Genomic DNA, 17,388 nt, shown 5'->3' on the forward strand with positions numbered 1-17,388 from the left:
TTTTTTGGACATTTTCTTCACTTTTCTTTTGTGATTTGCTGATCATTTTGGCTGTGTTACAGCTGAAGGTATGGATTTCTGCAAGAAAGTGTCTTTTTTGACATATTTTTAAAATCTAATGTCAGTTACTGTTACAGGTCTATTATACACTGGTAACACATTTTGTACCCTCTGGGGTTCCTCGCGTCCAAAAAAGGACACGCAAAGAAAATGCTATAAAATCATCATATCTTATATATATATATCATCATATATATTTTTTTTTTTTCAGCTTTTTTTTGCATACATCTCTCAAACCACTTCAGTTCTGCTCAAACCTACCAAATGTTTATTAGTTTTCAGGATTTTAACCCTTTAAATGCCAGTTTGAAGACATGTTGCCTCTTGTTTTATTAAAAAAAAACAACACAGAATATGAGATATTTCCCACATAATACATGATGGAGGGATGTGATATCTTTTTATATCAGAGTCTTTTATATCAAGACATTTTTCAAAACCAGAATATGATCAGGGTGACTTTTGAACACTGGAAATAAATCATGTACTCATCCCGGCAGTAGCCCCCGTGGCACTCAAAATTTCCCTGGAATTTTCTAGTTATTATTATTATTATTATTATTATTATCAACAATGAGCTAATGGACTCTTGCATGGACAATTTCCCATAGGGGATAAATAAAGTATCTATCTATCTATCTATCTATCTATCTATCTATCTATCTATCTATCTATCTATCTATCTATCTATCTATCTATCGTTATCTGTTGCCTAACTGATCTTATATTAATGATGCTAAATGAGGGACTCCGTTGCCTGCTTAATGCTGACTTTTGCTGAGTTTTACTTCACGTTTCTCTTGGATATTCAATATAGTATTTAATATTGTAGCCTGTTATTTAGCTGCTGTTGTTGCTTTGCTGGTCTGTTGGTTGGTCTTTGATAGGCATGTGATAGGCTAATCAGAGTTTTATGGTGGTATTGTGTCATAGCTTTAGCGCTAAAAACATGAATCAATCTTTCTCTCTGTCTTTGTGTGTGAAACCTAAAAGTGATGATAGGACTTCCATATTGACCATGCTGCTATTGGACATTGCTACCATTTTTCCATGTTCATGTACCTTATATGCCAAATATGCATGTATATTATATGTAATATAGTTTTTTATTCCAAGATTATCTCTCATGTAGCTAAATTTTTGTCAAAGTGTATACAGACAGTTATTTATGTATACATGTGTCATTTATTTGCACTAGTAATGTCATTCTCCCATATTATTGTCACTCTCATCGTAATATTACAGGTTTTGTTTTGCACTGTTGTTGATTGTTTTTTTTCCACTGGTGTTTCTTCATGTCATTGTTTTTCTTAATGCGTACAGTTTGTCTTGCACCTGTGTGTTCTTTTTTGTGTATTTGTGTTTTTTTTGTATGCCTACTCTCCCTTTAAATTGCCCCCTGGGGACAGATAAAGTTTCTCCAATTGAATCCTTGGAAAATGTAAGTAAGTGAATCTAGAAATGTATGAAATGTTGTATAATGTCTGTGTGTTCAGATTTCACAGGGTTGTGATTTTTTTATGCATATTTAAAACTCAAAGTGCTTTCAGAAATTGAGAGGCTGCCACTCCCACCTAAGTTGCACCTGTGCCTCTCACGTCATCCAGTATCTTTACCTCAACTCCTGCCCTCCTGAATAGGTGGCTTCAGGACTTCTGTGCTACAGCAACAGTGGCCAAGACTCATAAACCCAAAGCACTGCTCCATTATCTGGGAGAGTTCCCTTGATTTATGATGATGAACACTGAAGTTCTCATTAAAAGAAGCATATTAAATGGTAACTTCCAGAACCAGAGACTCCTCCTAGTTCACAACTATATTGCTCATTGTTGTTTTCCTTATATTTCAGGAAACAATTGGGATAAAAAGCTGTTTATTTAGCAAATAGATTCACAAACTTGCTCTGTTCTGTGAAGAGCTCGCCCTCTTCTTCTCTGATTGGATGTCAAACCAGTGGATTTTTGCCAGGAGAGCAGAGGAAGTGGAGCACAACTGCTCCATCTAAACACTTTCTTTTGTTTTACTTCTACACATTTAAATCCATCAGAGTCCAGTTTTTTTCTTTTTATGAGGCCTTTGCTCTGACTTCTCAAACTGCAAGACACACACACACACCCTCACACACACAGACACACTCTCACTGAAATCAAATTAAAAATGTCACAATCCAATCCACACAGCAGCAGCAACATCAGAAGCTTCATTGTCTCAGTAATTCTGTCATTGTTCCTGGTTAATCTGTCCGGGTATTGTCTGGATAAATCCATCATACACATGACAATAGAGCGCACAGTGGGCCGTAGGTAACACTGGTCATCCCTGCAGGGATAACATGGGACGTATACAAGTCATCAGTTTATTGATGGTTGATACTGTCGGCCTGTTTATCTGTTACTTGGCTGGTTGCTGAGTACTGGGAGCACTGGGTGTTGTATGCTTCCACTGGGCAGCTTTCTGTGGCTCCAGTCCTGATTACTATGCTGTGGTTGTAGCCAAATACAACCAGAGTAATTAGCCACTTTATCTCACGTTCATTTTTCATTTGCATAATTTTGACACAATCTTCCCGCACAAAAATGCTGCAAATCCACACTCGTCTTCCTCACACACACACACACACACACACACACACGGAAGATATTTTGTGTTTATCCACTCTTGTCCTCATTTTATAAAACTGTTTTAATTCACTTTCCTCTGTGGTTCTGCTGCTCTGCCTGTGTCACATGTGCATGCAGAGAAGAAAGAATCAGAGAGAGAGAGAGCGAGTGAGCATGACAAGAATCAGAATGAGCCATCTCTCTCTTCTCTCTCCCTCTCTCTGTTAGTGACCGCCGCTTTCAGTCATGACAACCTGCTGGCTGCTGATAAAAGGATTAATAATGCTGAAAAATCCTAATCGGGGGGAATTAAAAATGGAACTCTCCCATTAAAATTACCACCATGTCAGAGGCAGCACACACAGGTCTGCTGAGCAGGCTCCTCACTCCACTAATGAACAACATCTTAAGGGATTGGTAGTGTATGTCTGTGTAGTCTATCAAATAATATGGATATGCAGTCATCTCTGACATAATTTCATGCAATAATCCAATTCTGTAGGATTAATTGAAATATAACCTTTAATACAGCCAAGTGTGAGGTTGTGCTGAAGCCTCTGAACACCCACAGCACACGAGGAAAAAGAAACACGCTTCTGCCACTGAAGATGTTGTATGTTTCTGAGGTGCTGTGTTTTAAAGAAAGCCTCAGTGTGTGTTGTTGTTCTGGGCAAACAATAAGTCAGGAAGAGAGAGATAATCAAACTGAGCGTGCAGCGGCGGACGGCAGAGGTCTGGCTGGGCTTGCAGTCCCAACGGCATCCACATAATAAGACAAGCTTTCTCTGGCATGAAAAAAACAACCCCAGGTCACCGAGAGAGACACAGAGGAGGAGGAGGATACTGAAAGATCCAGAGGAGCTGAGGGAGCTCAGAAAAAAAAACACAAAGGAGAGAGGGGGAGTCAGAGAGAGAGAGAGAGAGAGAGAGAGAGGCCTCTTGCTCTCAACTTAACTATCATTATAAGAAAGCAAAAGACCTCTGCACATGTATAGATATTATTTTTCAGCTAATTTGCCCTTTCTTTGAAATAGAAATCACCTAAATTCATTGAAAAACAAAATGCTACAAAGTGCAGAGCAAATCTTCTGAAAAGGCCCTAAAAATGTTTTTAATAATTATAACAAGTCACCCAATACTTAGACACTTATTCACTTATACACATATTCACAATGCGGCCATTTTCCTCTGATATTTTGCTGAGGGTGGGAAGTCTTGAACACTTTAATGTCTCTGAATAAATCCCACGAAAGAAGCTAAATGGTCAAAAAAGTTGACTAGTTTACCAATCCTTTCCTTTGACCAAATTGATTAATGGGCAGATGAAAAAACAGGAGACAGGTACTGGATTGAGGCTTATATCAAGTGGAAAGTTTGCAATTAACATGAATGTCCATGTAAGCGCTTCTTAAGTTGTCAGATGACAAATCAATCTATTAAAGTTATACAGTGTCATGAGGAACTTGCATCAATAATACTACAATATGACAGCAGAGCAAATGCATCACTGCTAACCTTACCCTTCATTGTTTTTGTTGTGAAATGAATTAGCATTATTCTTCTCATCTCTGGTAGGGTTTCACGTTGTGAGGTTATATTTAATGACAGAACCGTGAAGCAAGTGACACACTTCAACAGTTTTGTTTTGATTTCAGTTGAGGATAGCAGTACCACCACTGTCACGGCAAAGGCATATCCTAGTATGTGTAAAAACCAGCCTCCCTACAGGGTACAGGTGATGACATAAGTTAGCAATAAGAAGGGATTCTTTTTTCTCGTCAGATTCTCTACGTTTATGACTTGCAACCTGGAACACAGCGGTACAACATTATCCTGCAGGTGACAGAATTTCAGCTTTGCACCCTCAAAGTGACATCAGAGGAGAATGGCTGCCATGTGAATATAGTCTATTAAATCGTCCATAGAGATCCATACACAGGAGAGACAATACAAAATAATAATATAAAAATGGTTGAGGCTGTTGAAGTTGAGTATAAAGAAGAAAAATGGAAAGTCCAGCTGCACTTTTTATGTCTTGTAAAATCAAGCCTGAGGAAATATTGTGTAACTGGACCTCTTTGAATTTCAATTGAATATCCCTGCTATACAGTTCTATTTTTTACTAATACAATACATACGTTGTTTGCAGTATGTATGTATATATGTATGTATGTATGTATGTATGTATGTATGTATGAGTCTGAGGATTATCAGGCAGGTTCTGGGGGTATGTGAGAAGTGTATTTTAAATACATGCATTAAAGTTTATTTGCAGTGGATGTTGGAGGTAGTGATCTCCTGATTATTGTAAACTTTATGAAAATCACTGCCCCCTGTGTGCCTCTCTCTCCTTTCTCTTTCTCTATCTCTCCCCCACCCGACCCCCATATCCCCACTGAATCCGGTTCTCCTCGAGGTTTCTGCCTCTTTAAAGGATCATGTCTGTGTGTTTAGATTTAACTGAGTGTGATCTTTGAGTACATCCATGAGCTGTGTCACAAGCCACTGCTGCTGCATCTGAGAAGTCAGTGAAGCAACAACTCACACCAACATGAACCGGTCTCTTTCACCCTCACGTCTCTGCCTTCGTCTCCAGCTGAGGTGCAGCTCAAAGTTTGAAAACTTCCATCATCATATCATAATATATCATATCATGTGCTTGTGACCTGTGACCTTGACTTTAAACAAAGCCCTGCCAATCTTTCTTGTCATATCATCACAAAGTGTTAAGATTTGACATTCCCATTCAGTGCTTGTAATGTCAAAAATTATTCTGTGACTCACATCCAGTAGAAACCTGACAACCATAAAGCACCACCTCAAATGTAAAACCCATCAGCAGAGGCGGGTGGTGTTAGAGCTGTGTAATGGGTGTGTTGGGGTACGTACTGTCCTGCAACTCCCAGAGCCGTGGAGGAAGGTTGCTGAAGTACTCATGGTTCAGTGCTGCCTGGGCCGACAGCCGGTTCTTTGGGAAGCACTGGAGGAACCTGGAGGCCAGCTCCTCAGCATGATCCACGTAGCCCAACCTGACACACACAGACACACACTTCATCAGACATTGAGCACAGTATATACAGAGATACAGAACACAACCACCTCCATTTCATCCACATTTAATACAGAAGAAGCTTCCTTCCATTCATTAATCCCTCTGAGATCCAACTCACAGAGCTGCTGACAACAAAAAACAAGCTTTTTAATTATGCTTAAGGTTTGCTGACTCAAGAGGAAAAAGACTTCTCAGACACACACTGGGTCACTGTGAGTGAGAGCAAGCAAAGACGCAGCCAGGACAGAAGCAAAGTGAACATGTGTGTGTGTGTGTGTGTGTGTGTGTGTGTGTTCGTACGGGGAGTCACTGAACTCATGAACCAGCTCCACAAACAGCGCCAAGGGGGAAGAAAAGATTGAAAATAAACGAAGAGCATTTCAGTCAGTAATTAGGCATCCACTGCATTAAATAAACATGATGTTATTCGGCACAGCCTGTCAGCCCGTCATCGCTGCTGTGCAGCACTCGGAGTTCTTCTCATGTTCTACAGGTTTCTCATGGCTGGCTCCCCAGCCAAACTCTCTTACAGACATTCCCATGGCTCTCAATAGGGATCTCAACTCGACTTATTGGCAGAGAGACAGAGAAAGGATTAATCTCTGCTGCGCTCATCAACACCACTCAGCAAAGAGGCAGATATAAAGTAAATGAAGTCCAACAGGGGCTCTTCTCGCGTCTTTGTCATACAACTGGAACAGACTGTGTAACTCCTTTTAAAGACAAACTGTGAAAACATACTGACCGGAAGTTGTGATTTGTATTTACAAATTGTGTCACGACCAATCTCACAGCACAGCGCTGCTATTTATTTATGAGGTGCTATATGTAAGTACTTTAATTTGAAAGTTCACTCACTGCTAACGAGCTCGTCCCACTTCCTGTTTCCCTGGCTGCAGGCAGATTTCTAATATAAGGTCACTAATATATTTTAGTTTTAAAACTCATCTCTTTTGCTATGTTTACTCCTGCCTTCCAGAACCACTCCAGAATGTTTGAGCCTCCAAAACCAAGACTTTCAGAAAATCTGCTCAACTTGTTTTAGTTTGAAAATACTGGGGTTGTGTTGTAGTTTGAACGGGCAAAAAATTAGACCTTTGGAAACACTGATGGCTTGCATGCTTAGTGTACGTAAATGGTCTTGTATGTATGCGTTTTCACATGTGTTAGTATGGATGATGGTGGTGATGGTGGTTCTTGCTCTGCTCAATTGCAGAACTGGTACATGGCCACTAAGCCAAACTCACAGACACTGCAGAGCAGAACGAGGACTGCTGTCTCCAGCTCCAATGGTGTGAGAGGAACGCAGCTCTCGCTTTCAACCTAACCAGACACAGAACCAAACCAACTTTACTAGCCAATCAGAAGCAGAGCGGGGCGGGTCTTGGCAACACTGGCAGGATAGTGTTGTAGGATCCAGCGGCTTGAAGGAGCAGGGCGCTTGTTTCTGCACCGTGTGCTCGAGGAAGCTGCTACCTGCCACCAGCAGTAAGAAAAAGTGCTCTCTCGTCATGAATTGGACCCATAAAGCTGCTGTCCGCGCACTCCAACATACAACTACGTTACCGGGAGCAACAGTTACGGTTGACACTCAGACATCAATGACTGACCATGTCTGCGATCAAAGATATGTGTGCATGTTCATTGCTGAATATGATTTGTCCTTCACAATTTCTTGATTTCACTTTAAACTTCAGTTTACCAGTTCTTTAAGCACTTCAATGTTACTGTATTTTTTATCTTCAATATTTATTTATTTCCCATTATTATCTGTTTTTCAGAAGGAAACACGTAAACGTTGCTATAGTTTTGCAGTATTGTTTACAGTTGTCTTTTACATCGCACATACTTTTATATAGAAAAATGGTGCAAAGCACATATTGTATAGATGCATATCTTTTTTTCCAAATTCTAATTATCCAGAGGTTTTTCAAAGTTGCTCGCACTTTAGAGCTGTTGCACTGTTACTGTTAACATATAGTCATTTTAGATAATCTGTGTAGTGTGCTACCTGTGGGCGGTGCGGCACACCTGACACTCATGTGCCTTCATCAAAATCAGTATAACAACCCCGGCAGATCATCCACTCGTCGCCAGATTATAGCCTACATACCTAAGCCTGCATCTGTCTCCCTGCTACAGATCCAGAACCCACACTCAAGCCTTCAGATCATCGCCCTGACTGCCTGTACAATTCCTCGTCCCAGTGTGCCCAATAAAACTGTCTTTTAAACCTACTCGAGCTCTGAGGTCTGCTTTTGGGTCCAAACCTTATTCAAAGACTAATTTTTCCTCATTATGTTGATAGAAAATGTAATTACTTTTCCTACAAAACGTATTTGATGTTGCAGTTTAGTTGTACAGAAACATAATTTTGTTATAGAGAGAGTTGATTTACAGACATGTTAAACCTGAGACAGTCCAGTCCAGAAATAGATTTTTTAAAAGCTGCTATAAACAGGAATATTTCATGTATGATATGAAATAATTTTTCATCAGAATTACAATTATCTGGGGGCGTCGTGTGGCGTAGTGGTCTAAGCAGGCGCCCCATGTGTAGAGGCTACAGTTGGCCATCCGATGCGGGACACTGCCATCAGGCTACACAACACCCCAGCCAAAGGATGTGGACTAATCTAATTATTATTGTTTATTTAGTATCAACTGTTATTATTATTATTATTATTATTATTATCATCAACAATGAGCTAATGGACACATGAATTTCCCCTAGGGATAAATAAAATATCTATCCATCTATCTATCTATCTATCTATCTATCTATCTATCTATCTATCTATCTATCTATCTAATCAGGTAATTTGACCTAGCTGTGTATCCCCTTCCTGCATTCAGAGGTTGCCATGGTGACAATGCTGTTCATCTGTCTGGCTGCTTACCTTTCTTTATCTCTGAAAAAGGTAGCACCTGGAAAACATTTGTTAAAGGTAATCCACCAATCAGAATGAGCTCCAAAAGAAGTCCATCAATTAGAATATATGTAAGATGGAGTCAGTTGGATTTTAAAATGAAATTAACAGCAAAATGTTTCCTGCCCATCTACCTGTCTACCTTTCTATGTGTCCGTTTGTGTGTGTGTGTGCGCTTGTATGTGTATGCACGTGTGTGTGTGTGTGTGTGTGTGTGTGTGTGTGTGTGTGTATGTGTGTGTATGTGTGAGAGAGTCTGGCTGTTGAAGACAGAGAGCTCATACAAACCCATGGGAGAAAGGGGTCAGTTAACCTCTCAAACTCCTGCCATTTAATACAAAACAGTACATAATATCAGCAAACTTATCACATGGTCAGCGCCACAAGACTCTCCTGAACACCACTTCGTGGTTTTTGTGTTTCTAGAGCCAAAAATGGGAAAATAGGAGCAAAAGGGTCGGTTCTGGTTTTCTCCTGAAGTCCTCTACTGAATTTGTATTGCAGTCTATGGGAGAGAAGGGTGCTTGCATCACTTGGAGGGTCACTTTTCAAATTCTAAGGTAGACATTTTGTATGAAACAGGACAAATTTGTCTACTAATGACGAAGAAATTATGTGTGAAGAGCAAAATATGTGGCCGTAAGGACACAGATTTTTTGCAGACAAATTTTAGACCTTCTCCCACTCTAGCGATGATGTCATTCACTCTAGCCATGAACATTCCATGCAGTACACACCCATTATAAACTGATAATGACAAAAATGATCAGAAAAAAGCTTAGAACTAAAACTGTGATAAATTAAAAACTGTATAAGATATCAAAATGTTGAATAATGGTTAAATAGCTGAAAGTCTTGTGAACAGTTTAAAGTTGGAATGAAGTCCGTGGCTGAAAGTATGCTGAAGTAGTTAAAATTCAAAGAGGCTGAAGTTTTCAAGGATTTGAACATGGTCTCAAATCTTTATTATTAGGGTGAAGCCTCAGCCTCCACATTAATAATAAAGATTTGAATAACAATAGTGTAATGCTGACTCAGCAAGTATGCAGAATAATAATACAGTTTATACCGGTATGTCAGTGCTATTGTATTGCAGGCACATAATAAGTATGTATGTATCCACAACAGTCCTGAGTGAGTCCAGACTCCTGCCAAGCACAGACCCAGCCTTTTTGACCAGTCCAGTCTCCTTGTCTTCATGTTGGTCATGCTGCTGAGGAAGACTGTGGCTCAAAAATGTACACTGGCCACCACTGACTGATAAAACATGTACAGCATTTCACTGCAGACGTAAAAGGACCTGAGCCTCCTGAGGAAAAAGAACCGGCTTGCCCCACATGGTATCCGTGTTCAGGGACCAGTCCAGTTTACTGTCCAGGTGCACACCTAGGTTTTTATAAGTGTACACCACCTCAATGCCCTTCCCTCGAATGTTGACTGGCTGAAGGGTGGGCCTAGACCTCCAAAAGTAGATGACCTTCTCCTTGGTCTTGGAGGTTTTCAGAAGGAGACAGTTCTTGTCGCTCCATTCACTGAAGGCCATCATCAGATCCCTGTACTCCTCTTCCTGCCTGTTTCTGATACACATTTGAATAGCTGTCCAGTATTTCTGGATGTGGCAAGACTCAGAGTTGTATTTAAAGTCCGCCATATACAGGGTGAACAGGAGAGGAGTCAGAACGGTCCCCTGTGGTGCCCCAGTGCTGCTCATCAATGTCCTTGAGACACAGTTACCCAGCCTGGCGTACTGTGGTCTTAATGCTGACTTAAGGTTGAATAAACAAGTAGACGGTTGACTCCAACACAACTTTTGGTAAATTATTCATAATAAATGGTTTGCAACTAGTAAAAATTATACGGATAGAGTTCTGAAGAAATGTAAGAGTTATCTACCCCATGGAACAGATTCTGCGGTAAAAAATGTGTTTCATATGCCAGAAATGGCGGCATTTTAAAAAATGGTAGTGATTTAGAAATTTCAAGTTGCTAATTGGATTTTTCAAATCAATGTTCCTAGAGGGTTAAACTTTCCAATTTCGGTGCTTGTATCCACATTTGAAAAATATTAGAGTTACACTATTATGTTTAGTTGCGAGATCATCTGGCTATGAGTACGTTAGCCTTTGAAAGCTGCTGATGTAAAGTGGGTGCACATTTTTTGCTGCTAATGCGGTCAACTAGCCTGAATGAATAAGAGCCCATCTGCAGTGAGATCGATCATATCTCCTGACTCTGTCAAACGGCTGCAGGTGATGACGCATTCACAGCAGAGAGCGTTCCTTCGAGATGAGGCAGAGGAAACAACCTACCTGTGTCGTCCCCTCACCACAGCAGGGTGACCGACGTTGTTTGGCTTTGTTTGATCAAAACAGCAACTGAGGCTTCTTCTGGAAGAAAGCCTCAGTGCTGTTCGTCCTGTGAGGAGCAGTCACCATATCTGACTCATCTGATGATGAGAGTGTTTTGATGGGAACTTGGGCAAACAGGCCTGAGCAGCTATCACAGCTGTCAGATTGGATGAGAGGAAGTATGCCAAGATTTTTTATTTATAGCTTATGTTTTCAAAACAATTTGAAAAAGAAATACAATAGTCAGTGTTTGCCCACAATCTATTCCTCAGACTGTGTCTGTGCACCTTCCAATGTGTGTGTGTGAATGTGTGTAACTGGGTTAGTGTGATGAAGGTGTTCATGTAAATGTATGGTGTCCAAACAACAGTGTGAAACTGAAAAATATTCAGTTTAAATCAAACTTTCAAAAAAGCACCTAGCAACAAATCTGGGGTTTTCTTGGACAAACCTTAGTCACTTTCTGTAGAAGAGTGTCAGTTTTGCTAAGCTCATGAAAGTCCATTGACCCCTTTTCCACTGCCAGACGAGTTTGTCTTCCTATTCAGACTGAGGACACACAGAAGTGCAAGGAGCAGAGAACACACACAGACGCAGTGGACAGAAAGTGAGGTGTTAGCTTCTGTCTAAACTGGTAAAACAGATTTATCTCGTCTCCTCCCCAGGTTGATGCGCCTGTAAAAGTGTCTGAGCCTCCATGTGAGACGGTGTGATTTGTGATTGTGTGTTTTCAAAACAAACTTATTTTGTATCTGCGCTCACTATTTCATCCCTGAGCACAGTTAGCTGCGGTGTTTATGGTTTAACAGCTCCGTGCTGGACAGGTGACAGGTGTCTGTGCTCTGAAAGACATTACAGTAGAAAAAGAGGCAAAAATTTCTGTGTTCATATGGAAGTTGTGTTTATATGAATGCAAATAAATAGCTGTGTCTACTGCAGAGTCATTTGACCCGGGAGTGAATGCCAGTGGTTCCTTTTTCCATTTTCGGCAAAAGCCCGATGTTAGTTGGTCTTAGCGGGTTTTTTGATGAGTGGAAAAGGGTCTTGAGTTACCATTTTACAGTTTACAGCAGGGGTCCCCAAACTTTTTCCTGTGAGGGCCACATAACTTTTCCCTTCTCTGATGGGGGGCCGGGTTCAGTTTGTAACAGAAAAAGTGTGACGATCGCAGGGGTGCCTAAACGTAAAAATTTATTGTTTTCTAGAAAGCCACACATAACCAAAGAAAAAAAAAAGTCAGGAAATAAATAATAACACTATTAATGAAATAAATAATAATAGTTCAGGGGGCCGGGCCAAATGTGGGGGCGGGCCGTATACGGCCCGCGGGCCTTAGTTTGGGGACCACTGGTTTACAGTCTTCACACAATTTTGCACAGTCTTTGCACAATTTTGTTAGATGGTGATACAGCAGTAAGCTAACATGTAAGTTTGTGTATTTCACATTAAATTAACATCTGTATACAGTAACACTATACAGGTCAAGCACATCAAAAAAGCATAGACCCAGACTGATTTATTGCACATCAGTCACTGACATTTTTATAGCTGGAGTAACTAAAACAGTGCAGAGAAAAGTGACTGAGAGCAGAAACAAGAAAGCAAGAGAGGGTAAGCCAACTCTCAGGGCAGAGACAAAGTGAGGTTATGTTCATATCACATTCATCATTTTCTGGCCTGTGATAAAAGGCAGCAGTGAGGAAGTGACGGTCATTAACATTCCACCTCACTTTCTTTCTTCACATTTTTATTTCCTCCTGGACTGGAGGCCAGGACACCAGGAGGGGCCAGGCTGGGAGAGGGCAGAAGTAAAATCCACTACAATTCACTTTGCTCTGCTTTTTATTCGTCAGCAAATGGATTAATTGATCTTTAAAGGTCCCACATTGTAGAAAAACATCTTTGATTATAAAGCAGGTCTAGGTTCTATATTATTACTGTGAAAGTATCAAAGCGCTCGGTCCACAGAGAAATGCACATAACCTGTATTAACACACTGAGCCATAAAATGAGCCGTCAGCTCGACCCCACCATCACCTGGACCTACCATCCAACATTTGCAGGATTTGGTTTTTCTTGAGTGTTTAAGGAGCAACCTGTTGCAAGAGCTCCAAAGATAATTGTATATTCAACTGTATAGATTTTTGGTTCTTAAAACCACAAATATATCTTCTTATGGATCAATGCTTTGAATAAAACACCCAAAATATATAAAATACATTTGTTTAGTTTGAATCTCTAAAGTACAAAACATTAACTAATATAATAATGGTCTGGTTTTATTAAGTTTTCTAGCTACTGTGTTGCACAGAAAGTGGATGATGAGTGGTTAATGGAAAACTATTTTTTACTTTTTTTTTCTTTTTAAAATATTACGAGGAACTGAAAACATAATTGTGAAATTTAACCACAATGTTGAAATTTTGAGACCACAGATTTTATAGTATAGACATATTTTGAAACTATATCTGAATTCATGTGATTTTAATTGCCCCATTTGAAATTTTCAGAATATGATGGTAAATTTGACTATTTTGAAAATGGAAAGAAAGAAGAAGGCATTAGTCCAATTTGAGAAAGTTTCTTTTTTTTGACTTGACTTGAATGTTTAATTCCAAAAATGATCAAATGCTGTAAACTGAATGTTGTTTATTCGAAAAACATCATGGATATTTAAATCACTTTGTATATAAATTCTTGACCCCCAAAAAAAGTTATTTCAAAGAGAGAATTCAAACCACATGAATTCGGACATGAAGATATATAAATCAGGCATAAATCCACTGGCATTTGAATTTCAACATTACATATTCAGTTGAGGTTAAATTTCACAATTAGGAGTTAATTAGGTATTACACACTCTTTGCTTCCATAATCAAACCAGTTGTAAACAACCACCAATATCAATAACAATTACCAGGAAGAGAAAATGAAGGTGAATGCTAAACTTAAATGATTGTTCTTGCCGGAGTTGCCCATACGCACAGTTCTGTACACTAACCTGATAGAAAGGCATTGTTGCTATAATGTTAGCTTGTTGGCACAACTAGCACCAGTTTCATTATGGTTGGGCTAGGCTAATTTAATCAGAATGAATACGGAGGATAAATAATCTTTTGTTCAGATACACAGATCAACTGATTAGATTCAAAGGAAAACATCAAAACTCTTAACTAAATGTGCCACTATTAAAAAACTGAATTATACATTATGGTCAGTCATTTGATGAAGTAGTGTACAGGCACAGCACATTCTCTGGGATTGAGGACACCTATGTAAATATTTTAGATTGTTGGATGAACCCAGTTAGTGGAGATGGATCTTAGTTGTAGCAGTGACACTCCTGCCTGGTTAGACAGTTGGAGTTTATACAAATCACTTGCCCCGTGCTGCTTTAAAATTCCCTGTGGAAAAGAGGCAAACTCCCCCCGTCCCTCTAGTGGTCTCCCCTCCAGATGTATGCCCGGGGCAAACATCTGGGAGAAGCCCTGGTTGTGCCACTGTACCCTTTCCCTGTCATATGCATCTCATGTCTCACACCAGAGTCATACATGTGTAGATGCATGATATTCTTGTTTTTTTAATTCAAACACATTTAATATAATCTAAAAGTGGATTTATGATTTGGCCAGCAAAAATATTGTAATTTGCTCTTCTTTTTGTTTTAGAACCATGGCAATCACCTGACAAGCATCCCCTTATCACCATTTAACAATGAGAAATAAATAAAGCAAATTGTATCTTGAATAATCCTGATTCCTGGTGGTTTGTGGCTCCAGTCAGATCATTTTGATTTACTACAAAATGGTCCTTCGAGCCGGAGACATCCCTTTGCCATCAGTATCTAGTGAAGTGATTGAACCCCTCATAAAGCCAATCAGCCATGACCCAGGGGCTAGACCTAAGAGGGATAGGCACCCCCCTGACTATTATGGAGCTCATATGCCACAGCAGAAAGCATCTACAAGGCCCCATAGCTCCCCGGTTCTCACTACAAGAAGACTCTTGGCACCAAGTCAGCCTCTAGTCTACCTGTAAGCGCTCAATTTAGTGTGTATTCTACATGCAGTAATGTTTCTAATCTGAGCGATCTCCAAACTTGTATTCTCGAGGAAAAGAAAAGGAGAGATGAGCTGGAGGAGCTTAAAAGACAAAGACAGGAGGACAAGGAGCTTGATGAACAATGTAAAGCAATTGATAAAAAAGCCAGAGCTGCTCAGCATGAGCAAGAAGATGCACATAAGGAGAGAGAGAGAATTGTCCAATAGGCTGGCATGAACCGAAGCATTCATATTAAGGGACAAGAGCTTGAGTCAGCCCAGCTTGTTTCACAAAATCTCTCTACAGATCACACTGGTGGAGCCTCTTCTCCTACACCCTCATCTATTCATAGAAATGTAGCCACTTCTTCTTTTTATGACCTGCCACCATCCAGGATATTCACTCCTGTCCCCACAAACTTGATGCATGTTGACTCTCATTCAGGGACTCCCCCACTCACTCAACATAGCTTTCCCAGAGGACCACCTGGGATTTCCCAAATCCTGTCCATGCCTCAGCCTCAACCAATCCAGCAAAGCTTAGCTCCTGTTCAGGCTCCCTCTTTGCCCTCTGTAGTTACTGCTCAAGCCGCACCGTTGTCCATTCCCCAAATAGTGGCCCAGGCTATACCCTCTACTCTTTCTATTCACCATGTACCTGCACCTCCAGTCACTGTCCAAACTCCTAATACTATAACAATGTCTGTTCCTTGACATCCCACTCTCACTAGAAGTTAACCACCAATGCAAACCCCAAATGTTTTGGATTTGTTCATAGCCTCTGCTTATGGAATACCAAGGCCCTCAATTCCTGTGTTTAAAAGTGGCCGAGAGAATGAATTTGCTCTCCTGAAAATGGCTCTGGATAACCTCCTTGATAATCACCCCCATCTTACTGAACAGTATAAATATCAGATCCTCTTGCAACATCTTCAGCACCCAGGAGCTAACTAATTAGCCAGATCCAGCATGCATGATGCAAGACCATATTTCACCGCTCTCCTAACACTTCAAGAGAAATATGGTCAGCCAAGACTGCTAGTTCAGAGCGAAATTGGAGCAATATTGAATTCCCCCATTATTCGCATAGGTGATGTAGAGGCCCTTGATGATTTTTCCCTTTCTGTCCATGCTCTGGTGGGAATGTTACTGTCCCTAGAGGGCCCTAGTGGGTCTGAAGTAAGATGTGCCTCTCATGTTGATAGACTCCTAAGTAAACTCCCTGTGCAGTACAGAGATGGATTTGTGGAGCACTGTATTAATTGTGGCATTCTGACTGGAAAGGCAAACCAAACTTATCCCCTCCTTGACCTTTCAACGTGGCTACAGTCAAAGTCAAGATCCAAACGCATATCAGAGGGAGCTGTCAAGCTACACAAACTGGAAAGACCACGGATGGGAAAGGAACGCCAGCCTTCCAGATCAGGCTCCTCTGTCTATTTGTCAACATCCGAGATAGATAGTGCATCAAGAACCTACAGCAAAGATAAGGTAAATGTAAATAAGCCTAAGCCCTACTGTCCCCACTGTAATGTCAGAGATCATTTCTTTGGTTCATGTACAGAGTTCAGAAATCTCTCCAAAACTGACATTATGAAATGGATCAAAGAGAAGGACAGATGCTCTAAATGTGGGAGAATGCATAAGATGGACAACTGCACCTTAAAGCGGCCATGTAACATCTGTAAGGAGATCCACCTGACCATTCTCCATGATGTAAGCACAAAGAAACCATCCATAGTGATGTTGACATCCTCTCCCTCAGACTTCCTTCACATGGATAAACCTAACCGCTCCCATAAAGTCGTGCTGAAAGTTGTCAGTGTGTATCTCCACAGTGGAGAAAGGACCCTCGCAACTCATGCAGTCCTTGATGATGTTGCTGATAGATCTATTCTGCTCCCCCAAGCTGTCCAGAGTTTAGGCCTCACAACTCAGCCAGAAACTATTGCACTGCGCACAGTGAGACAGGATGTGGTACAATTGAATGGAGCATCTATATCTTTTGAAATCTCCCCTATCAACCAGCCAACTGAGAGGTATGTTATCCATGGAGCATTCACTGCAGAGAATCTTGGACTGTCAGAGCACACATACCCTGTGAAGCAACTCCAAGAGCAGTATCATCATCTCAGAGGTATTCCATTACATTCTATGGACCATGCATGCCCTCTTGTCCTCATCGGCTCAGACTATGCCCATCTTATCACAGCCACAGAGCCCATAATCATGGGTCCCTCTGGTGGCCCATTGGCAGTACATACCAGGCTGGGATGGGCTCTCCAAGGGCCAGCCAGCTTAGTTCAAACCCAACACACTGTCTCCTTCACTCTTACTTGTTACAAAAGTGAATTGCTA

General features: G+C 40.7%; 1 protein-coding gene across 2 annotated transcripts in view; it reads right to left on the reverse strand.

Moving 5' to 3' along the window:
• cdk14 (cyclin dependent kinase 14) overlaps positions 1–17,388 on the reverse strand; it is a 186,633-nt gene that overhangs the window by 64,737 nt on the left and 104,508 nt on the right. For both annotated transcript variants that reach the window (XM_023396252.2, XM_023396253.2), the window contains exon 12: positions 5,550–5,689. In XM_023396252.2, coding sequence (XP_023252020.1) covers positions 5,550–5,689 — 140 coding nt within the window. The remainder of the gene's footprint in view (positions 1–5,549; positions 5,690–17,388) is intronic.

Source organism: Seriola lalandi, unplaced genomic scaffold (assembly GCF_002814215.2).
Source record: "Seriola lalandi dorsalis isolate HSWRI2012SDOR001 ecotype SW California unplaced genomic scaffold, Sedor1 jcf7180002054974, whole genome shotgun sequence".
In the NCBI taxonomy this organism is placed as follows: Eukaryota; Metazoa; Chordata; class Actinopteri; order Carangiformes; family Carangidae; genus Seriola; species Seriola lalandi.